The sequence below is a fragment of the Scomber scombrus genome, chromosome 14, assembly GCF_963691925.1.
Source record: "Scomber scombrus chromosome 14, fScoSco1.1, whole genome shotgun sequence".
NCBI lineage: Eukaryota > Metazoa > Chordata > Actinopteri > Scombriformes > Scombridae > Scomber > Scomber scombrus.
In genome coordinates, this window is record NC_084983.1 from 29536651 (window position 1) to 29559350 (window position 22700).

Below are 22700 nucleotides of genomic sequence, written 5' to 3' on the forward strand. Positions count from 1 at the left end.
TACAAACCAGACTGCTCTACAACAGTGTAATCCTGCAGTCAGTGTCGCCACCTGGTGGTCAGAGAGCAGAACTACAGCAAAATATGACAAACACATGTAGATGTGTAGAAATGTAGAAATAAACACATTTATTTATTACTAACATTGGGTTTGATTTAATATCATACCAAACTACTTTTTATGTGTTTGTGTTTTAATATTTAATAATAATAATAATAATAATAATACATTTTATTTTAAGGCGCCTCTCTGGGCACTCGAGGACACCGTACAATAAATAAACAAAACAATAATAAACAAAACAGATAAAAGACGATGTAAATGAGAGTGAAGTTCAAGTCATTATTGGCTATGCAATAATGAAAATGAAAATGATCTGCTGCTTTTATTTGTATCAGCATTTAAATCTTTCTGTGTGTAATATTTGTTGTATCAACTTTAAAAGGTTTCTGGTGTACAAACAGTTTCATTTATATTGAAACATTCTATATAGATAAAGTTTATTATGATTATGTGTTGATGTGTAGAAGAGGAGCACAGAGCTGTTTAAATGATTAAATGAGCAGAGCTGTGTTGTGATGTTTCTGCCACTAGATGGAGACAAACAGCAGCTGCTTTAATATTTATAGCAGGAAATAACTCGTCACTGTTAACATGAAGACATGAGAGATAAGAACACATTCTCAACTTTTATTCATTATTTACAGATTTATAAAAGACTTGATACATTAATGTTTAACAAATATTACACACAGAAAGATTTAAATGCTGAGCTGATACAATAAAAAGCAGAAGCTCATTTTCTGTAAATATTAACACACAAACACATAAAAAGTAGTTTGATGTGATATTAAATTAAATATAAAAACCAAGCAGTCGTCTTCATGACCTGAACGCCTGCAGGTCATCAACATCCTCCATCATCACATGACGTGGACGCCGTCTGAAGCTCTCTGATTGGATGTTTCTTGCAGCAAAGCCCTCTGGGACTCGTAGTTGGTTTCTCTCCTCTCACGCCTCAGAGTCAAACCTCGTACATACAGCCGCTGTTGCCAGCAGCATAACCAGTGCTGTGGTTCTGGTAGATGTTCTCCACTGCAGGACCTTGATTTTGGAGCTCCACAGCCGGCGGGACAGAGTTGAACTGAATCACACTGTAATGCAGCTCCGGCTCCTCCTGCTGCTGCTGCTGCTGCTGCTGCTGCTGAGGGCTGAGAGACAAACAGAGTCACATGATTCATCATCTGTTCAGTTATTCAGGACTTTGTTTGGCGTCAGTATTTCCTGTAATGATCCACGAATCACTGGAAGGATACAAACATCCTGTACTGTTGTATTCATGAGTTTTTCTGTCACTTACTGGTCTTGTTGCTTTATGCTGGTTGGTTATGAACACACTGTGGTTTGAGCTCACACTAACACACCCTGAGCTACCCTCACTTCTGAATTTAACATTTACGATGTGACATTAAAAAGACGTGTGTGTCACGTCAGCTGCAGAACGAGTCCGAACATCCTGAGCGCTCAGTGAGTGTTATCAGTCAGCAGAGAAACCTCAGAGGTTACCTCTCAACGTTTTAGTCTCCGTCCATCAGTTTCTGTTTCTGCTGAAAGAAGAAAACTCTCCAGCTTCAACTTTCTCAATTTATCAGGAACTTTCAAATCAGGTTGTTTAAAACTGGAGACGATAAGTTTGGCTTCCAATTAGTCGATTAATAATTAATAATCAGTCAGAGGAACCAAACCACTACTTTTACTGTAATACTTTAATTACATCAAGCTCAGAGTAGTTTTACGGTATTTTCACTGAAGCAAAGGATCTGAATACTTCCTCCACCTGAAAATTTGTTTTATTAATATCGTGGGATGGGCGGGAACTTACGAGAAAATATTTAAGTATGATGTTTTGGTCGCTGAATAAAAATGAGTTGTGTGGTTTGTGGTTCTTTTCATCGCTGAGTTTCAGTTTGAACACTTCACAGCTTCACTGAGTCGTGTGAATGTGATGAAGGTGATAACACAGTGATGATGTGAAGGTGTCAGATGTTTCCAGGTGAGACTTCATGAGGCCTCAAAGACTCTGAGACCTGCTGACTAATGAAGTCTCTGCTGAGTCATGATTTATCATCAGAGAAATATAGCGACGAAAAAAAGTTGACGTATTAAAACACAGAAGAAGTTGAAGTTAGCCGATCAGATGAGTCATTAATTAAACTTACATTTTATGTTGGTTCCATCTTCTCCCTGCAGAGACACAAAAAAATCAGGAATAAAAACATGAATAAAGAATCAAGTTAAACATTGATATACTGGATTAAACTGGACAGTTCCTGCACATGCTCAGTAGCGTCTGCCTTACACAGAACTACTCTCAGAGACTGAAAACATGATCACTGTAAAATGAATCTGTCTTATTAAGTTGTTTTTGTCCTATATTGAGACCTGAAAGGCTGAAAATAGTCAATCAATACTAATCATCTCTTTTATATCTCACTGCCTGGCAACAGATCACATGATCTCCATCATGGCCGACTGACCACAGCTTCCTCTCATGAATTAAACACAGCAGAGTCAGTGTTGAACTTCCCTCTCTGTTTCTGTTGGTTGTTATAAACAAAACTTACTGCTAATGGCGACGCCTGCTGCGACCAAAGCGATCAACACGATCAGAACGCAAAAGAGAATGATGATATCTGTCTGATTCTTCCCTTTCTCATCCTCCTGCTGCTGCTGCTGTAAAACAAAAACACACAAACTGTCAGAAACAGCTTAAATTAAATATCTGGTAATTCCCACTGAATGTTACTTTATTAATGTGATTATTAAAAACCTGCTGAATCATCAGGACAGCTGACCATTACACCTACAGGAGCTTTTATCACATGTCATTCTAAATCTACAGGTAGTAATATGGAGCTGTTTCCTCTCTGCAGCTATAACAGCTTCCACTCTTCTGGGAAGCTTTCTACAACATGTTGGAGTGTCTGTAGAGTGTTTGTGAGGTCAGACACTGATGATGGATGAGAAGGTCTGGATCATAATCTCTGTTCTAGTTCATCCCAAAGGTGTTGGATGAGGTTGGGGTCAGGTTCCAGTCATGTCTTAATGGAGCTTCATTGTGCAGAGGGGCACAGTCATGCTGGAACAGAAAAGAGCCTCCCCAAACTGTTCCCACAAAGCTGGAAGCGTTGAATTGTCCATAATATCTCGCTATGCGGACGCATTAAGATTTCCCTTCACTGGAACTAAGAGGCCGAACCCTGAAAAACATCCTCGTACCATTATCCCTCCTCCACCAAACTCTACAGTCAGTCAGTAAAGTTCTGACTCCATCAGACTGCAGACAGAGAAGCGTGATTCGTCCAGTGGCAGCGAGCTTTACACCTCTCCATCCATCACTCTGCATTGTGTTTGGTGATGTGAGGCTTTCATGCAGCTGCTCGGTTATAGAAACTCATTCCATGAAGCTCTCAGCTCAGTGTTTGTGCTGATATTAATGTCAGAGGAAGTTTGATTGTGGTCTGTTGTTCCTGAACACTTCCACTCTTCAATAATACCACTAACAGCTGACTGTAGAATATCTAGCAGGAAGAAATGTAATGAACTGACTTATTGTAAAGGATTCATCCTCTGACACCATGTCTGAATTCACTGAGCTCTTCAGAACGACTCATTCTTTCACTAATGTCTGTAAATGCAGACTGCATGGCTAGCTGCTTGATTTTATACACCTGTGACTATAAAACACCTGAAATCAATAATTAACAGGTGTGTCCCAATACTTCTGTCCATATAATGTATGTATGTCTGTATATATACACTGTGTTAAGAATTGGAATTAACCTCTTCAATAGAAAAAAAACTTTAAAAGTCTGTTTTTACTAAGATGTGCTTTAACACATCATAACTCCACAAAATACTTTAAATTAATTAGAATAAATTATACAAACTAACTGTCTTTGTCAGAATTTCATCTCCTTTATCACGTCCAGCCTCTAATGCAGCTTCTTGTAGACATTTGTGTGAAGTTTATGACAAAAGTGAATAAACCACAGAAATGTTTTCACAGCTTCATCTTGTCCTTTAACACAGGAAATCTTTATCTCACCTCAGAGTCAATGCTGGTTGAGGAAGTTGTAGCAGTCACCTGACCTGCAGGACGAGGAAACAGATGATGTCATCATGAAGCTCAAGAAAAAAAAAAGGTCTAGATGTTATATCAGAAATTCTGGTTTAAAGGTTAATGTTGAAGACATTTTATTTTCCACTCAGAGTGCATGTTTAGTGTCTGTTGGAGTCGTACCTGATGTGTTTGTCATCTGTTCAGTTGTTTCTGTGGTTGGTGTTGACGAGGTCGACGGAGCTGAAACAGAAATCAGAGTCACATTAACAGAACTCAATAACATCAGTAACATCAGTAATGTCTGTATTAACTGAGGTCCAAACAGAGGACAGAGCGACTGTGTTTGTGACTCTGATGCTCTCAGCTCAGGTGTTAAATGCAGTGAAGTTTAAACAGACGAGTACCAGCGTCTCTACTGTCTGATGTCATCGACTCTTCAGCCAATCAGGAGAGACGCTCTGACTTTACAACTGAACTAAAACCAGGACTCACACTTTTTATTTCTCTGACTGTGGAAATGTGAAGTTTTAACATCACAGATGATGAACGACAGCATTAAAACAGAGTCTTCAGGCTCATTTATAGAAGCTCATTCAACACTTCTGAGTGTCCTTCAACACAAACTGAAGAGTCGTTTTCAATTTAAGCTTCAGTGAGAGAAACTAATTAGACACATTAAACAAGGACTTTACAAGTTGACTAAAGTTAAAGAGCAAAATATCAATGAGGAAGTTCAATGAAAACTACGATCTCCATGACAACGTTAGTGACACTGTCCAATCACATTGCACAAGAAAACATGACAAAATTCATCAGGTGCAACATGAAAGTAAAGTGTTGAGTGTTGAGCAACCTTCCATAAATCAGCCTGTACAGATAAAACATGAGACTCATGCAGCTGTTATCAGTTTACTGTAACTATGGTAACGGGTCTCAAGTCTTGGACAGTCCTCAAGTTTATGTTCATGAGTTTATCTCACACACATATTCTGTCAGGAAACAACCTGATAATTTTAGTGATTTCTTACCTTTCTCAATGGTCAGATCGATGTGATGTTTTTCATCATTGAACCACCCACGTATGTCCACTCTGCATCCGTACCGTCCAGCATCTTCCTCTGTGGTCTTCAGGATCGTCAGAGAAACATCTCCATCCTCCAGTCGTCCCAGTAACTGATACCTGCTGAAAGCTTCGGTTGTGTCTATCACTTTATATCTGTCTGTTGAGATGATCTGGTTGTTGCAGCCTGAAGTTGGTATTGGTCCTCGACCCCAACAAACTGCCGTTGGTCCGTTACTCTTGATGTCATATCTACAGGGCAGAGTGACGTCCTCACCTGCTCGACCAACAACCTTCCTGCTGCTGGATCCACTGACTGAAGACAGAAGGACAAACAGAGTCTGTTAATGACTTAAACAGCTTCAACTTTGTGTTTCTGATCCTTCCAGTCAGCAACTAAAATATAAATGCTGCGTCTTCACTTAAAGATCTGATGATAAACAGATCATGTTGGTTTTCATCACTTCCTGAAGAGACTCTTAATATATTATCTGGTTAAATTGTCTGTTTTCTTTATAACTTGTTGATTATTCTGAGCTGCACTTTGTGAATGAAACATGCAAAACTGTATAAATAAAGTTTATTAACATTATGACTTATTGTATTATCTCCTGTGTAAAGTGTTGATGATGTAAAGTGAATATAAAGAGCAGATACCTGTGAGCAGAGCGAGCAGCAGCAGAGAGTTGAAGCGTCTGACCGTCATCATGATGACAAACTGACTAACTGACTAACTGACTGTTTTAAAGCTGCTGTGAGTCACCACAGCTGCTGCACACTGTAAAAAATCACTCTGATCACTATTAAAACACAATGGACTGATTATGACAGTGAATGTTAGTTACAGCCCAACATTTAGTTTACATTTACTAACTCATTAATTATGATACTAAGCCCAAAACAATCATGTATCAGTAGTTTTTATTAACAATGTGAGTTGATGATGTATTAAACCTAAATAATGAATTTGTATCTCAAAAATAATAATTTAATAACTTCAGTATGACAGTGAAGTAAAGTAATGAAGTTTTCTTTCTAATAATTGTACTTTGGATTTGAATTATCATTGTTTTATTTCTTATTTGCAGTTATTCATCAGTTAATTATCTATCTGTGCAGGACAGGCTGCTGTGGTTTGGTTCCTGTTTTCAGCAGAGTGTTAAACACTCGTTCGGCAGATTACTTTTTACAGTTCGCTCACCTCAAGACTTCCTGTTGGCTGCCTTCAGTATCGGCTGTTTCCTCCATCTGAACATCAGACTGAATATATATTTATTTATAATAAATCTATGTGGACAAAAGTAAATAATCAATAATCACTAAAACAGTAATCTTGGCTGTTTCTTGGTTACATTTTGTCTGAAATTACAGACAAACATCAAACTGATAAACTGTCAGACAGTAGAGGAGATAAACATAGAGGGAATTAAACCTACATACATACAGAACTTACATTTCATTGGCTGGCCCCAACGTGACAGACGGGGATACTAAGTTTGGTAACACAGCTGCAGTACTACTTTTTTGGAAATACTACAGTAAAGTACAAGTACCTCAAACTGTACTACAGTAAAGTACAAGTACCTCAAACTATACTTAAATACAGTACTTGAGTAAATGTACTTAGTTACTTTTCACTGATCAAAACAAACCAAACTGCTCTACAACAGTGTAATCCTGCAGTCAGTGTCGCCACCTGCTGGTCAGACAGCAGAACTATAAATATTAAAGCAGCTGCTGTTTGTCTCCATCTAGTGGCAGAAACACCACAACACAGCTCTGCTCATTTAAACATTTAAACAGCTCTGTGCTCCTCTTCTACACATCAACACATAATCATGAGAAACTTTATCTATATAGAACTTTTCAATACAGATGAAAAACAGGACATATTAAATAAAGGTTGACAGTAAAAATAAGAAATAAAACAGAACAGTGATGATGAAGATTAAGAATAAACACAGAATATTACAGAAATAAAATAACACATGGATAAAATATCTCCACAACATAAAGAGACTATACGTGTTTATAGAAGCAGACATACATTACAGAGAGACATCCTAAAGAAAGTTTAAAGGTTTTTAAAGGTTTTTAACTGTTGGCTCAGATGTGGACAGTCTGATCCAGTCTGCTCACAGAACTGGAACCAGGACCAGCAGGGAGGAACTTGTTTGATGATGTAAGACCAGGATCAGGCTCACAGGATGTTAGAGGTCTATTTTATATTCAGAGGTCCGTCCCAGTTAGAGATGTGCTGCTGAATCTAAACTGCAGCAACTTAGTACAAACAGGAACTTTCTGCTGTCTCAGTGAGCAGCAGCAGAATTATTTCTGAGTCTTAATTAAAATAATTAATAAAATAAATACTGTAAATAAATGTTAGTAATAAATAAATGATTTATTTCTACATTTCTACATGTGTTTGTCATGTTTTGCTGTAGTTCTGCTTTCTGACCACCAGGTGGCGACACTGACTGCAGGATTACACTGTTGTAGAGCAGTTTGGTTTGTATTGATCAGTGATTTTAACACATTAACAGTGATGAAAAGTAACTAAGTACATTTACTCAAGTACTGTAATGAAGTACAGTCTGAGGTACTTGTACTTTACTGTAGTACAGTTGGAGGTACTAGTACTTTACTGTAGTACAGTTAGAAGTACTAGTACTTTACTGTAGTACAGTTGGAGGTACTTGTACTTTACTGCAGTACAGTTTGAGGTACTTGTACCTTACTGTAGTACAGTTTGAGGTACTTGTACTTTACTGCAGTACAGTTTGAGGTACTTGTACCTTACTGTAGTACAGTTTGAGGTACTTGTACTTTACTGCAGTACAGTTTGAGGTACTTGTACTTTACTGTAGTACAGTTTGAGGTACTTGTACTTTACTGCAGTACAGTCTGAGGTACTTGTACTTTACTGCAGTACAGTTTGAGGTACTTGTACTTTACTGTAGTACAGTTTGAGGTACTTGTACTTTACTGTAGTACAGTTAGAGGTACTAGTACTTTACTGTAGTACAGATTGAGGTACTTGTACCTTACTGTAGTACAGTTTGAGGTACTTGTACTTTACTGCAGTACAGTTTGAGGTACTTGTACCTTACTGCAGTACAGTTTGAGGTACTTGTACTTTACTGCAGTACAGTTTGAGGTACTTATACTTTACTGTAGTACAGTTTGAGGTACTTGTACTTTACTGAAGTACAGTTAGAGGTACTAGTACTTTACTGTAGTACAGTTTGAGGTACTTGTACCTTACTGTAGTACAGTTTGAGGTACTTGTACTTTACTGCAGTACAGTTTGAGGTACTTGTACCTTACTGCAGTACAGTTTGAGGTACTTGTACTTTACTGCAGTACAGTTTGAGGTACTTGTACTTTACTGTAGTACAGTTTGAGGTACTTGTACTTTACTGCAGTACAGTTTGAGGTACTTGTACTTTACTGCAGTACAGTTTGAGGTACTTGTACCTTACTGCAGTACAGTTTGAGGTACTTGTACTTTACTGCAGTACAGTTTGAGGTACTTGTACTTTACTGCAGTACAGTTTGAGGTACTTGTACTTTACTGTAGTACAGTTTGAGGTACTTGTACTTTACTGTAGTACAGTTAGAGGTACTTGTACTTGACTGTGGTACAGTTTGAGGTACTTGTACTTTACTGTAGTATTTCCATGTGATGCTACTTTCTACATCTCAGAGGGAAATATTGTACTTTCTACTCCACTACATTTATTTAACAGCTTTAGTTACTTTTCAGATGCAGATTTGACACAATGGATAATATAACAAGCTTTATAAATACAACACATTGTTAAAGATTTGCTTTTAAAACGTTAAATGTCGTTATGTTCTAAACTTTATGAGTTAAACACCTTCTGTACATTTCAGTCCTAACTGCTTATCCTGTTGGTTTTACATGTTAAAGTCTTAAAGTATTTCTGTTTCTTAAAACGGAAGCAACAGGAAAATTTTCGTTATGTTATCCCATCATCAGTGTGGAACCCCTGTGAACTTTGTGATGGTGTTTGTTGGACAGGCTGACGGTCATGGGTGAAGAGGGCAAACAGGACAGGGCTCAGGACTCACTCCTGAGGAACACCAGTGTTCAGGATGAGAGTCAATCTGGGGACGGTTGGTCAGGAAGTCCAGGATCCAGTTACAGATGGTTGTGTTCAGGCCCAGTCTGTGAAGTTTAGACAGTAGGATGTTGGGTATGATGCTGTTAAAGACATGTATGATTGTATGTTTGTCCTTCACATGTCTCCAGATCCATTCATCAGATCTACTTCATAGCTGGCAGGTATGCAGTGTGATGTGTGAAGTTGTTTGGATGAGCCTCATAAACAACCTAACTTCTTCTTTCTCTACCAGACAGTGTCACTTTGTCATTGAAACCCACATTGTGGTCAGAGATTAGATAACATCTGTAGTGATGAGATCTACCACAGAGAATGAACTGAAAAGGTTCAGAGAGTGAATCTCCATCTCTGTTCCTCACATGTAGGAACTTTGTATGTTTGTTAAAGACACTGCAGGATGTCTCAGCCACGTTATGAACGAGTACTACAGTTCATCTGATCAACTTAAACTCAACTCCAAACTGTAATCTGCAGATATTCAGTATGTGAGGCGTTTAGGGAGCATCAGTAACTTGTAACATCTACCAATAGTCTTCATATGAGACATTTAGGGGACGGGCTCTCTGTAAGTACTGAGAGTTTCAAACAGGAACTGCACCATGACAATGATCAGAGTTCTTAGTTGACTTGGTTGGTTTTACATTTAGTTCAAAAATCTGCTGTTGCTTTTATTATTTTGTTTGTTTAATTACTCCAAACATGATGATGTTAGTTTTAATTGAATAGGTTAATGTTTAAATGAGCAGAGCTGTGTTGTGATGTTTCTGCCACTAGATGGAGACAAAAAGCAGCTGCTTTAATATTTATAGCAGAAAATAACTCGTCACTGTTAACATGAAGACGAGAGATAAGAACACATTCTCAACTTTTATTCATTATTTACAGATTTATAAAAGAGTTGATACATTAATGTTTAACAAATATTACACAGAAAGATTTAAATGCTGAGCTGATACAATAAAAAGCAGAAGCTCATTTTCTGTAAATATTAACACATAAAAAGTAGTTTGATGTGATATTAAATTAAATATAAAAACAAAGCAGTCGTCTTTATGACCTGAACGCCTGCAGGTCATCAACATCCTCCATCATCACATGACGTGGACGCCGTCTGTCGTCGTCCTCTCATGCCTCAGGGACAGACCTCGTACACACAGTCACTGTTGCCGCCACCATCGTTGTCGATCTGATAGATGTTCTCCACTGCAGGACCTTGATTTTGGAGTTCCACAGCTGGCGGGTCAGAGCTTAACTGAATCAAACTGTACATCTGCCCCGGCTCCTCCTGCTGCTGTTGCTGCTGCTGCTGCTGCTCCTCCTGCTGCTCCTGCTGCTCCTCCTGCTGCTGCTGCTGCTGCTGCTGCTGCTGTTGCTGAGGGCTGAGAGACAAACACAGTCACGTGATTCATCATCAGTTCAGTTGTTCAGGTCTTTGTTTGGTGTCAGTTTTTCCTGTAATGATCCTCGAATCACTGGAAGGATACAAACATCCTGTGCTGTTGTATTCATGAGTTTTTCTGTCACTTACTGGTCTTGTTGCTTTATGCTGGTTGGTTATGAACACACTGTGGTTTGAGCTCACACTAACACACCCTGAGCTACCCTCACTTCTGAATTTAATATTTACGATGTGACATTAAAAAGACGTATCAATTAATAATTAATAATCAGTCAGAGACCAAACCACTACTTTTACTGTAATACTTTAATCAAACTCAGAGTAGTTTTACTTTGCTGTATCTGTATTTTTACTAAAGTATAGGATCTGAATACTTCCTCCACTTGAACATTCATTTTATTAATATCGGGGGATGGGTGGAAACTTCCAAGAAAATATTTAAATGTCAAGTTTTGGTCGCTGAACAGAAATGAGTTGTGTGGTTTGTGGTTCTTTTCATCGCTGAGTCTCAGTTTGAACACTTCACAGCTTCACTGAGTCGTGTGAATGTGATGATGATGTGAAGGTGTCAGATGTTTCCAGGTGAGACTTCATGAGGCCTCAGAGACTCTGAGACCTGCTGACTAATGAAGTCTCTGCTGAGTCATGATTTATCATCAGAGAAACATTAAGATGAAAAAAAGTTGACGTATTAAACATAGAAGAAGTTGAAGTTAGCCGATCAGAGTGAGTCATAAATGAAACTTACATTTTATGTTGGTTCCATCTTCTCCCTGCAGAGACAGAAAAACATCAGGAATAAAAACATGAATAAAGAATCAAGTTAAACACTGATATACTGGATTAAACTGGAGAGTTTCTGCACATGCTCAGTAGCGTCTGCCTTACACAGAACTACTCTCAGAGACTGAAAACATGATTACTGTAAAAAGAATCTGTCTTATTAAGTTGTTTTTGTCCATTATTGAAACCTGAAAGGCGGAAAATAGTGAACCAATACTAATCATCTCTTTTATATCTCACTGCCTGGCAACAGATCACATGACCTCCATCATGGCCGACTGACCACAGCTTCCTCTCATGATTTAAACACAGCATAGTCAGTGTTGAACTTCCCTCTCTGTTTCTGTTGGTTGTTAAAAACAAAACTTACTGCTAATAGCGACGCCTGCTGTGACCAAAGCGATCAACACGAGCAGAACGCACACTGGAATGATGATGCCTGTCTTCCCTTTCTCCTCCTGCTGCTGCTGCTGTAAAACAAAACACACAAACTGTCAGAAACAGCTTTAAATACAACTGAAATCTGTGAGAAATTCATATTTTAGACAAATGTACAAGTTACATAGTAGTAGTCTCAGTTATATTAATTCTTCTGACGAAAGCATCAGTATAAAGGATTAAAAATCGACTTCTTTGATTGAATCTACTAATTCCCACCAAATGTTACTTTATTAGTGTGAATAGTCAAAACCTGCTGAATCATCAGGACATCTGTCCATTACACCTACAGCAGCTTTTATCACATCCACAAATAACTTTTGATTAATTAAAATAAATTATACAAACTAACTGTCTTTGTCAGAATTTCATCTCCTTCATCACGTCCAGCCTCTAATGCAGCTTGTTGTAGAACTTTGTGTGAAGTTTATGACAGAAGTGAATAAACCACAGAAATGTTTTCACAGCTTCATCTTGTCCTTTAACACAGGAAATCTTTATCTCTCACCTCAGAGTCGATGCTGGTTGAGGAAGTTGTAGCGGTCACCTGACCTGCAGGATGAGGAAATGAAAGCAGCTGTTTTTAGAGCAGCAGATGATGTCATCATGAAGCTCAAGAAAAAAATAGGTCTAGATGTTATATCAGAGATTCTGGTTTAAAGGTTAATGATGAAGACATTTTATTTTCCACTCAGAGTGCATGTTTAGTGTGTGTTGGAGTCGTACCTGATGTGTTTATCGTCTGTTCTGTCTGTGGAGTCCGTTCAGTTGTTTCATTGGTTGGTGTTGACGAGGTCGACGGAGCTGGAACAGAAATCAGAGTCACATTAACAGAACTCATTAACATCAGTAACATCAGTAATGTCTGTATTAACTGAGGTGCAAACAGAGGACAGAGTGACTGTGTTAGTGACTCTGATGCTCTCAGCTCAGGTGTTAAATGCAGTGAAGTTTAAACAGACGAGTACCAGCGTCTCTACTGTCTGATGTCATCGACTCTTCAGCCAATCAGGAGAGACGCTCTGACTTTACAACTGAACTAAAACCGGGACGCACACTTTTTATTTCTCTGACTGTGGAAATGTGAAGTTTTAACATCACAGATGATGAACGACAGCATTAAAACAGAGTCTTCAGGCTCATTTATAGAAGCTCATTCAACACTTCTGAATGTCCTTCAACACAAACTGAAGAGTCGTTTTCAATTTAAGCTTCAGTGAGAGAAACTAATTAGACACATTAAACAAGGACTTTACAAGTTGACTAAAGTTAAAGAGAAAAATATCAATAAGAAAGTTCAATGAAAACTACAATCTCCATGACAACGTTAGTGACTCTGTCCAATCACATTGCACAATAAAACATGACAAAATTCATCAGGTGCAACATGAAAGTAAAGTGTTGAGTGTTGAGCAACCTTCCATAAATCAGCCTGTACAGATAAAACATGAGACTCATGCAGCTGTTATCAGTTTACTGTAACTATGGTAACGGGTCTCAAGTCGTGGACAGTCCTCAAGTTTATGTTTATGATTGTATCTCACACAAATATTCAGTCAGGAAAACAGTCTGATTATGTTTTATGATTTCTTACCTTTCTCAATGGTCAGATCGATGTGATGTGATTGGTCATTGAACCAACCAGCTATCTGCACTCTGCATCTGTACCGTCCAGCATCTTCCTCTGTGGTCTTCAGGATCGTCAAAGAAACATCTCCATCCTCCAGTTGTCCCAGTAACTGATACCTGCTGGAAGCTCTGGTTGTCACTTTAGATCCGTCTGTGGAGATGATCTTTTTGTTGCAGATATAATCTGTTATTAATCCTAGATTCCAACAAGCGGTGGAGATGATCTGGTTGTTGCAGAGAATATCTGATATTGATCCTCGATTCCAACAAGCTGCTGTTGGTCCGTTACTCTTGAAGTTATATTTACAGGGCAGAGTGACGTCCTCACCTGCTCGACCAACAACCTTCCTGCTGCTGGATCCACTGACTGAAGACAGAAAGACAAACAGAGTCTGTTAATGACTTAAACAGCTTCTACTTTGTGTTTCAGATCCTTCCAGTCAGCAACTAAAATCTAAATTCTGCGTCTTCACTTAAAGATCTGATGATAAACAGATCATGTTGGTTTTCATCACATCCTGAAGAGACTCTTAATATTTTAACTGTTTAAATTGTCTGTTTTCTTTTTAACTTGTTGATTATTCTGAGCTGCACTTTGTGTATGAAACATGCAAAACTGTCTAAATAAAGTTTATTAACATTATGACTTATTGTATTATTTCCTGTGTAAAGTGTTGATGATGTAAAGTGAATATAAAGAGCAGATACCTGTGAGCAGAGCGAGCAGCAGCAGAGAGTTGAAGCGTCTGACCGTCATCATGATGACAAACTGACTAACTGACAAACTGACTGTTTTAAAGCTGATAAAAGTTTTCATCAGTTCAGGCAGCTGTGGTTTGGTCTGATGTTCCTGTTTTTAGCAGAGTGTTAAAACACTTGGTCAGAATAAGACTTCCTGGTGCAGGTAGTCGAGTGGTTAGGATCTTTGCTGCATGTCACCCCCCCCCCTTCTCTCCCCCCTTCTCTCCCATGATTTCCTGTCTCACTACTGTTTTATTAAAAGGTGTCTATGCCCAAACAGACATATATACAAACAGAACAGAACATGGTAATAAGAACACACAACCCCCACCCTAAAAAGAAAATAAAAGAGCATAAAAGAGGAAAAGCAAAAAAAAGCAAAAGAGAAGAAAAAACTGGTCCGTGCACAAAGTCAATACACAAGATAACTTGGTGTAACCTATGTAGTTTAATATGATTTCCAAATGTTCAAAAACATGTTGTATTGGTTTCTGAGACTGTATGTGATTTTTTCCAAAGGGATGCAGCTGTTCGTCTCCATAGATCACCTGTCAACAGGGATATCAGACTTCCAGGAAACTGCAATGCACTTCTTGGCCACACAAAAAGCAATTTCCAAGAATTTAAGTTGTGCATTATTTAGAGAACCACAAATACTTGTAAAGTTCCCCAATAAACAGAGTTCAGGGTCCAGTGGAATATTAACTCCTGTGATCCTGGTTAAAGTGGAGCAGATTTCATGCCAGAAAGGCCTCACTTTGGTACATAGCCAGGTGCAGTGCAAGAAAGAGCCAATTTCAATATTACATTTAAAGCATATTTCTGACAGGCTGGCCTTGAATGAATGTAATTTTTCTGAGGTAAGGTATAATTGATGTAGAATATTATAGTTAATCAATGTATACCGGGCGTTAATAGTAGCTGATAGTTCTGACATAGATCTGTCCAGAGTTGTTCATTAATTGTAACATTAAGATCTGATTCCCATTTCGTTCCAGGTTCATGCAGACCTGGTTTTGGGCCTTCATTCAACAATACGCAATATAATAAGCATCCCCCTTAAGAAGCAAATCTTTCAACATCATTCAGGATAGGCAAAGTCAATTCGGGACCCAAATTAGCTCTCAGAAAGGATCTTTATTGGAGATAATAGAAAAAGAGTTTGATTGGACAAGTCATATTTCCTCTTCAGGTGTTCAAATGGCATGAGAAGTCCCTTGTTGAAGCAGTCCTCCAAGCGTTGGATTCCTTTATGATGCCATGAATCCAGGGTTTTGTTGTTTAGAGTCATGACTATGAGTTAATTTTGTCTTAAAGGTGTTTTAGGTGACAGTCCCACTTTCAGTCCAAGGGTTTTATGAACCAAGAATAAGGCTTCCTGTTGGCTGCCTTCAGTATCAAACCAAACTACAACAGTGTAATCCTGCAGTCAGTGTCGCCACCTGCTGGTCAGAGAGCAGAACTACAGCAAAATATGAACAAATGAATGTAGATGTGTAGAAATGTAGAAATAAATCATGTTTTACTAACATTGGGTTTAATTCAATATCACATCAAACTACAGTCGCTGCCATCAATGTTTTATTGTATCAGCTCAGCATTTAAATCTTTCTGTGTGTAATATTTGTTAAACATTAATGTATCAACTCTTTTATAAATCTGTAAATAATGAATAAAAGTTGAGAATGTGTTCTTATCTCTCATGTCTTCATGTTAACAGTGACGAGTTATTTTCTGCTATAAATATTAAAGCAGCTGCTGTTTGTCTCCATCTAGTGGCAGAAACATCACAACACAGCTCTGCTCATTTAAACATTTAAACAGCTCTGTGCTCCTCTTCTACACATCAATAGATATCGAGGCAGAATTAATTCGCAATGCCTTACGTTGGGAGATGATTTTCAGGACTCAATTGGCTCTCATTCCCAGATGAATTCATTACACGCCATCATTTCTTAACATTTTCTCTCTATATATATATACATGCTCAGGGCTCCTCAGCCTCTATCAGAGGTGCTGGTAGACCTCCACCTGTTTGCGGTCCACTGCCTTCTTTTGTCGGCAGAGTAAAGCTCAAATGTTTCTTATTTTTAGTTAAAATAGTGTAAAATGTTAATCTACTAAGCAGGATAATAGACAAGAGGACATATGTGTTAAACAGCTTTCTGTTGGTTTAAATTAATACATGTTGAAATAGCCACTGAATTAATATTTACTTTGTTTAATAGCCTACGTCAAATATGAATAAAATCTAAGCGAGGTACAATCACTTCCCACTTTTTCACTTATATGCTACAATTTTAAGTGCGGTAAGTTAAGTCAGTGGAGTGGTGCATTAAACTGAAGCACTGACTCAGCAGCTGCTTCTCTCTCCTTAACGTCTGCAGTGGTTTCACTTTTTGTGAAATATATGTTCATATTCACCACAGGCCTGCAGGGGGAGCTCCAGTTCCAGTGAGGTGATGTAACGCTAACTTGTTTTCTCAGTAGTTGCCATGGTGAATCAAGGTATCGGGCTCCATTGATGATGATGGCTTTTTATAGCGGTCGTGCACGCTCTTAACTCGAGGTGAACATACTCAGAGTTGATTGAACTAATTCAGATCAGCTGTTCTGGAACCGGATACGCAGAGTTTCCCATCTCAGAGTTCAGGGTTAGACTCAGAGTTTGTTGAACCTCCTACCTGGAATTCCTCCCTGAAGGCCTGCAGGTCATCAACATCCTCCATCATCACATGACGTGGACGCCGTCTGAAGCTCTCTGATTGGATGTTTCTTGCAGCAAAGCCCTCTGAGACTCGTAGTTGGTTTCTCTGCAGTCTTGAAGCTTCAGAGTCTGGTTTGTTGTGACGGTTCAGGTCCGTCTCACAGCTGATTCCTGCTGTCACTTTGTGTTATTCGTCTGCAGCTCTTCGTCCTCTCACGCCCCAGGGACAGACCTCGTACACGGCTTCACTGTAGCAGTCGGTCTGGTAGATGTTCCTCACCGCAGAACCTCGACGGTGGAGCTCCAGAACCGATGAATTACACCTGAACCAGACCGAAGTGTTGGTCTGCTGCTGCTGCTGCTGCTGCTGCTGCTGCTGAGGGCTGAGAGACAAACAGAGTCACATGATTCATCATCTGTTCAGTTATTCAGGACTTTGTTTGGTGTCAGTATTTCCTGTAATGATCCAAGAATCACTGGAAGGATACAAACATCCTGTGCTGTTGTATTCATGAGTTTTTCTCTCACTTACTGGTCTTGTTGCTTTATGCTGGTTGGTTATGAACACACTGTGGTTTGAGCTCACACTAACACACCCTGAGCTACCCTCACTTCTGTATTTAACATTTATGATGTGACATTAAAAAGACGTGTGTGTCACGTCAGCTGCAGGACGAGTCCGAACATCCTGAGCACTCAGTGAGTGTTATCAGTCAGCAGAGAAACCTCAGAGGTTTCCTCTCAACGTTTTAGTCTCAGTCCATCAGTTTCTGTTTCTGCTGAAAGAAAAAAACTCTCCAGCTTCAACATGCTCAATTTATCAGGAACTTTCAAATCAGGTTGTTTAAAACTAGAGACGATAAGTTTGGCTTCCAATTAGTCGATTAATAATTAATAATCAGTCAGAGGAACCAAACCACTACTTTAACTGTTATACTTTAATCAAGCTCAGAGTAGTTTTACTTACTACTAAACTTACTAAAGTAAAGGATCCACTTGAACATTTGTTTTATTAATATCGTGGGATGGGCGGGAACTTAAGAGTAAATATTTAAGTATGATGTTTTGGTCGCTGAACAGAAATGAGTTGTGTTGTTTGTGGTTCTTTTCATCGCTGATTTTCAGTTTGAACACTTCACAGCTTCACTGAGTCGTGTGAATGTGATGAAGGTGATAACACAGTGATGATGTGAAGGTGTCAGATGTTTCCAGGTGAGACTTCATGAGTCCTCAGAGACTCTGAGACCTGCTGACTAATGAAGTCTCTGCTGAGTCGTGATTTATCATCAGAGAAACACTACGATGAAAAAAAGTTGACGTATTAAAAAATAGAAGAAGTCAAAGTTAGCCAATCAGAATAAGTCATAAATGAAACTTACATTTTATGTTGGTTCCATCTTCTCCCTGCAGAGACAGAAAAACATCAGGAATAAAAACATGAATAAAGAATCAAGTTAAACACTGATATACTGGATTAAACTGGAGAGTTCCTGAACATGCTCAGTAGCGTCTGCCTTACACAGAACTACTCTCAGAGACTGAAAATATGACCACTGTAGAAAGAATCTGTCTTATTAAGTTGTTTTTGTCCATTATTTAAACCTGAAATAACAAAACCCTAACCCTTTCAACTGATCACAAGTTCCTGGGAGTCCGTCTGGCTGAGGATCTGACCTTCTCCACTAACACCACAACAGTCGTCAAAAAAGCCCAGAGGCGTCTCCTCCCCCTCCGGAGGTTCAGAAAGACAGGTCTCCCCACTCCTCATCTCACCACCTTCTGCAGGGGCACCATCTAAAGCATCCTTACATACAGCTTCACTTCCTGGTTTGGGAGCTGCAGGGCTTACGAACAACAGCAGCTCAACAGGATTGTGAAAACAGCGAGCAAAATCATTGGTGCCCCTCTACCTTCCCTGATGGAGATCTACAAGCAGCGCTGCATCCACAGAGCTGCCTCCATCATTCAGGACCCTCATCACCCCTCTCATGGACTGTTCTCCCTCCTGCCTTCTAGGAAGAGGTACAGGAGCATCTACAGCAGAACATCCAGAATACTGAACAGCTTCTTCTCAAAAGCTGTGAGGCTGGTGAATCGACTGCGCCCCCTCCCCACACACACACTCATATCCAACCCCCCCCCCCAGGCTGACAGCTAGCCATTTGGCAAAGACAATTGTTTTGTGTAGCACTTTAGTAAGGTCTGACTGATGGAACAAATTATTTTATTTTATACTTTATCTTTTATTTTATTAACTTTATTACATGTTTGAATGTTTTTAACATAGTTTTTTTTTACTACCCCTTTTTCTCTAATGCACTGCAAAGAGCTGGTGAAAAACAACTTTCCGTTTCAGCCTGTGTATGTAAATGCATGTGTGTGAAATGACAATAGAAATCTTGAATCTTGATCTTGACATGACCTCCATCACGGTCGACTGACCACAGCTTCCTCTCATGATTTAAACTAAAAAACATTTTCTCACAGCAGAGTCAGTGTTGAACTTCCCTCTCTGTGTCTGTTGGTGGTTAAAAACAAAACTTACCGATAACGACAACGACGCTCGCTGTGACCAAAGCGATCAACAGGAGCAGAACACACACCAGAACCACAGGAACGCTGCCACCGTCCTGGTCCTCCTGCTGTGGCTGTAAAACATAAAAATAAACACAAATATTGTTTTACTTTTATTGTGAGAAATTAATATTTTAGGCATCAAAAGTAACATTTACATTCATTATTCTAATAGATGTTTGTCTAATTTTTTCTCATTTTCATGAACCGACATCATCATTCTAAATCTACAGGTATTAACATGGAGTTGTTTCCTCTCTGCAGCTATAACAGCTTCCACTCTTCTGGGAAGCTTTCTACAACATGTCGGAGTGTCTGAAGAGTGTTTGTGAGGTCAGACACTGATGATGGTCGAGAAGGTCTGGATCATAATCTCTGTTCTAGTTCATCCCAAAGCTGTTGGATGAGGTTGAGGTCAGGGTCCAGTCATGTCTTAATGGAGCTTCATTGTGCACTGGGGAACAGTCATGCTGGAACAGAATGAGCCTCCCCAAACTGTTCCCAGAAAGCTGGAAGCAAAGAATTGTTCATAATATCTCGGTATGCTGAAGCATGAAGATTTCTCTTCACTGGAACTAAGAGGCTGAACCCTAAAAAACATCCTCATACCATGTGCTGGACCTTCTTGAGGCCTTTCACGGTTCCCATTAGCCTGCAGGGTCCCAAGGTATTTGTAGCTGTCCTGAACATCTGCAGTGCTGTCTTCTGGTAGTTCAGCCCTCTCGGTTCTGATCCTCTTCCCTCTCTTTGGTCCCACCACACTTTAGTCTGATGTGGTTTCTGTAGATCCTGGTGATGTGGATCAGTGAGTCCATCCCTGGTGCATTCCTGACATACAGCTTGATGTCATCCATGTAGAGGAGGTGACTGATGGTTGCTCCGCTTTGGAACCGCTATCCGGCGCACCTCTTTGTGATGGTCTGGCTGAGGGTGTTCAGGTCTATAGTGGATAAGCTTGGTATAGAGTCTGAGTTGTGAGTGTGTGGGTGTGTGTGTTCCTTTCATATTTTTACTTCATATCTAATATTTCTTAGTCAAAGTTTCGTCTCCTTCATCACGTCCAGCCTCTAATGCAGATAAATGCTCTGCAGTTGTCAACACTAACATTATATATATGATAGAAGTAAATAAACCACAGAAATGTTTTCACAGTTTCATCTTGTCTTTTCACACGGGAAATCTTAGTCTTTCTCACCTCAGGATCAATGCTATTTGAGGAAGTTGGGAGGCTCCATGTAGCGGTCACCTGACCTGCAGAACGAGGAAATGAAAGCAGCTGTTTTTTAAAGCAGCTGTGTCAGCAGCAGCATGATGTCATCACAAGGCTCAAGAAGGAAAAATATGGTCTGGATTTTATTTCAGAGATTCTGCTTTAAAGGTTAATGATGAAGATGAAGAATCACGATCGGTCAAACATGCTCTGTTTATCTGAAAAATGTACGATACAAACGACTCAACTGTTATAATCAGCTGTTTAAATGTTAAAGTCTTTTACTGATTTATTTGCAAGTAACTTTGGCCAACAGTGACAATAAATACAGTTTAATATGTAAATCACTGTCTGTGTTGGAGTCGTACCTGATGTGTTTGTCGTATGTTCTGTCGTTTCTGTGGTTGGTGTTGACGTGGTCGACGGAGCTGAAACAGAAATCAGAGTCACATTAACAGAACTCATTAACATCAGTAACATCAGTAATGTCTGTATTAACTGAGGTGCAAACAGAGGACAGCGACTGTGTTTGTGACTCTGATGCTCTCAGCTCAGGTGTTAAATGCAGTGAAGTTTAAACAGACGAGTACCAGCGTCTCTACTGTCTGATGTCATCGACTCTTCAGCCAATCAGGAGAGACGCTCTGACTTTACAACTGAACTAAAACCAGGACGCACACTTTTTATTTCTCTGACTGTGGAAATGTGAAGTTTTAACATCACAGATGATGAACGACAGCAACTACAATCTCCATGACAACATTAGTGACTCTAGAAAAAACAAAAGGCTGTTATCAGATTACAGTAACTATGGTAACGGGTCTCCAGTTGTGTTCAGTCCTGGACTTTATTTATCTTACACAAATATTCTGTCAGGAAAACAATTCAGTCGTTTTTTATGATTTCTTACCTTTCTCAATGGTCAGATCAATGTGATGTTTTTCATCATTGAACCAACCAGCTATCTGCACTAAGCATCCGTACCGTCCAGCATCTTCCTCTGTGGTCTTCAGGATCATCAGAGAAACATCTCCATCCTCCAGTCGTCCCAGTAACTGATACCTGCTGGAAGCTCTGGTTGTCACTTTATATCCGTCTGTGGAGATGATCTGGTTGTTGCAGCCTGAAGTTGGTATTGATCCTCGACCCCAACAGACTGCTGTTGGTCCGTTACTCTTGATGTCATATCTACAGGGCAGAGTGACGTCCTCACCTGCTCGACCAACAACCTTCCTGCTGCTGGATCCACTGACTGAAGACAGAAAGACAAACAGAGTCTGTTAATGACTTAAACAGCTTCAACTTTGTGTCTCAGATCCTTCCAGTCAGCAACTAAAATCTAAATTCTGCGTCTTCACTTAAAGATCTGATGATAAACAGATCATGTTGGTTTTCATCACATCCTGAAGAGACTCTTAATATTTTAACTGTTTAAATTGTCTGTTTTCTTTTTAACTTGTTGATTATTCTGAGCTGCACTTTGTGAATGAAACATGAAAAACTGTCTAAATAAAGTTTATTAACATTATAATTTATTGTATTATCTCCTGTGTAAAGTGTTGATGATGTAAAGTGAATATAAAGAGCAGATACCTGTGAGCAGAGCGAGCAGCAGCAGAGAGTTGAAGCGTCTGACCGTCATCATGATGACAAACTGACTAACTGACTAACTGACTGTTTTAAAGCTGATAAAAGTTTTCATCAGTTCAGGCTGCTGTGGTTTGGTCTGATGTTCCTGTTTTTAGCCGAGTGTTAAAAACTTGGTCAGAATAACTTCCTGGTGCAGGTAGTCGAGCGGTTAGGGCCTTTGCTGCATGTCACACCTCCCCCCCCCTTCTCTCCCATGATTTCCTGTCTCACTACTGTTTTATTAAAAGGTGTCTATGCC

The 22700-nt window shown here is 39.3% G+C and overlaps 1 protein-coding gene across 1 annotated transcript; it reads right to left on the reverse strand.

Annotated features, from left to right (window-relative positions):
- Positions 1-854: 854 nt before the first annotated feature.
- On the reverse strand, positions 855-22454 carry LOC133993628 (hepatitis A virus cellular receptor 1 homolog). The gene is made up of 7 exons (XM_062432614.1): positions 22406-22454; positions 21723-22064; positions 12678-12755; positions 4109-4152; positions 2625-2733; positions 2220-2244; positions 855-1211 (listed from the first exon to the last, which is right to left on the reverse strand). Exons 1-7 carry the CDS (start codon positions 22452-22454, stop codon positions 1025-1027), a joined length of 834 nt encoding a protein of 277 aa, XP_062288598.1. The 3' UTR covers positions 855-1024.
- Positions 22455-22700: the final 246 nt, after the last annotated feature.